The sequence below is a fragment of the Gossypium hirsutum genome, chromosome D11, assembly GCF_007990345.1.
Source record: "Gossypium hirsutum isolate 1008001.06 chromosome D11, Gossypium_hirsutum_v2.1, whole genome shotgun sequence".
In the NCBI taxonomy this organism is placed as follows: Eukaryota; Viridiplantae; Streptophyta; class Magnoliopsida; order Malvales; family Malvaceae; genus Gossypium; species Gossypium hirsutum.
In genome coordinates, this window is record NC_053447.1 from 29,095,273 (window position 1) to 29,097,160 (window position 1,888).

At 35.6% G+C, this 1,888-nt stretch overlaps 1 protein-coding gene across 1 annotated transcript; it reads left to right on the forward strand.

Moving 5' to 3' along the window:
- Nucleotides 1-553: 553 nt before the first annotated feature.
- On the forward strand, nucleotides 554-1,066 carry LOC107911120 (uncharacterized). The gene has a single exon (XM_016839007.1). The coding sequence runs from the start codon at nucleotides 554-556 to the stop codon at nucleotides 1,064-1,066; it is 513 nt and encodes a 170-aa protein (XP_016694496.1).
- The last annotated feature ends 822 nt before the right edge of the window (nucleotides 1,067-1,888 follow it).

The following is a 1,888-nucleotide window of genomic DNA, read 5'->3' on the forward strand; positions in this document are numbered from 1 at the left end:
TTTGACCTTGGATTGTGTTTCCAAAACCACTATTCTGACTAACCCTAAAATCAGGCTGTTACAAAGGTTCACAAACTGATTGGATGTAATCCATGTTCTTGCTAGTTAATTATAGGACCCCAAGGCATCATGGTTGATGGGTGTGAGAATGATCGTAGCAACAAATTTTTTTCCAAGGTTTTAATATAAGAATCATGCATCATACTACATTCTTGATATGTTGTTTAAATGAAAAATATTTACTTAATAAAAAGATAGTAATTAGTGAAATCTTTATTTTTTCAGTTCAAATGTGTCTCTTACTCCTCTTATTATCATTCTTACTGAAAAAATTAAATGGGGATATCTTTTGATAATGGAAACGTAACTTGTTGATAGTTCTCAACTGCGAGAAACACAAATTCGTTCTTGACGAAACATGCCCTCTTGAAGCTCACCCAAAGCGAGAACTCATTGGAAAGATTCTGACCCGATTGTTTGATGTTATATGTTAGTGAGCATGAGTTGTGTGTTACAAAAGCAACACGAAAATTTTCGTACTGCTAAAGAGATAATGATAAATTTGGAGAATTTTCTCAGAAGCCAAGTCGCATTGGCTCGACAATCCGCTATTACAAATTTGATGAATTCTCAACTGAAAATCGGTACTCCGGTCAAAGAACATTTGCTTAAGCTTATGGGATTCTTTGCGAAAGTGGAGGACAATGGTGCTGAACTGGATGTGAACTTGCAAATTGAAATAGTGTTCAAATCCTTAACCAAAGAGTTTGCAGGTTTTAGGGCCGCTTACAACTTCGGGAACAAGGCGCTTACCTTTACTCAGCTCATGAAGGAATCACAATCCTATGAGTTTATGCAAAATGGTTATGAGCCAGTTCAGGAGAAACCTAAGGCAAACTTAGCTGTGCGTCTTTCATCCTCTAAGGGGAAACAGAAACCTAAGGGAAAGAATAAACAGACTAAATCTTTAGTTCCACCTCGTGTGGATAGGAAGAAGGCTAAGAAGTCAAAAGATCCTAAAAAGATCAAATGTTTTCTCTGCAATAGGAAAGGGCATTTCAAATAAAACTACAAGGAGTATTTGAATTATCAACCGAAAAAGGAAAATGTATTTGACAACTGGGTTATTAATTCTAGAGTCACTAACCATTTGCGTGTTTCTTTACGTAACTTTTATCGACGACTATTCTTGATATGGATATGTGTATCTAATGCACCGAAAAAGCTAAACCTTTGATAAATTTTGAGAGTTTCGTATGGAAGTGGAAAAACAATTAGGTTTATCCATAAAGAATCTTTGGTCTGAATGAGATGGGGAATATTTTTCCGATGAGTTCTTAGGATACCTCACAGAGAATGAGATTTTATCCTAATTGACTGCACCAGGCACTCCACAACAAAATGGTGTAGCTAAGAGAAAAAATAGAACCTTGTTTGACATGATTTTTTCAATATTAAACTATTCACAACTTCCTACTTCCTTCTAGGGATTGTGATGCAAACGACTTGTTATATTCTGAATGATGTGCCAACCAAGTCTTCTTATAAGACATCTTATTAACTGTGGCAAGGAAAGAAACCTGCTCTAAATCACTTTAGAATATGGAGTTGTCCAGTACATGTTCTGGATAAAGATGTAAAAAAGTTGGATGTATAAACAAAATGGTGCATGTTTGTAGGATATCTAAAAAGAACAAAAGGAGGATTATTCTACAACCCGAAAGATAATACGATTTAAGTTTCTACTCATGCTACTTTCCTCGAGGAAAGCTACATGGATAACTTTAAGCCTCAAAGTAAAGTGGTACTTGAGGAACTTTTGGGAGTGGTAGAACAATCCTCAAGTTCAATTCTCCAAAAAGTTGTAGAAGGACCTGCAAACGATCAA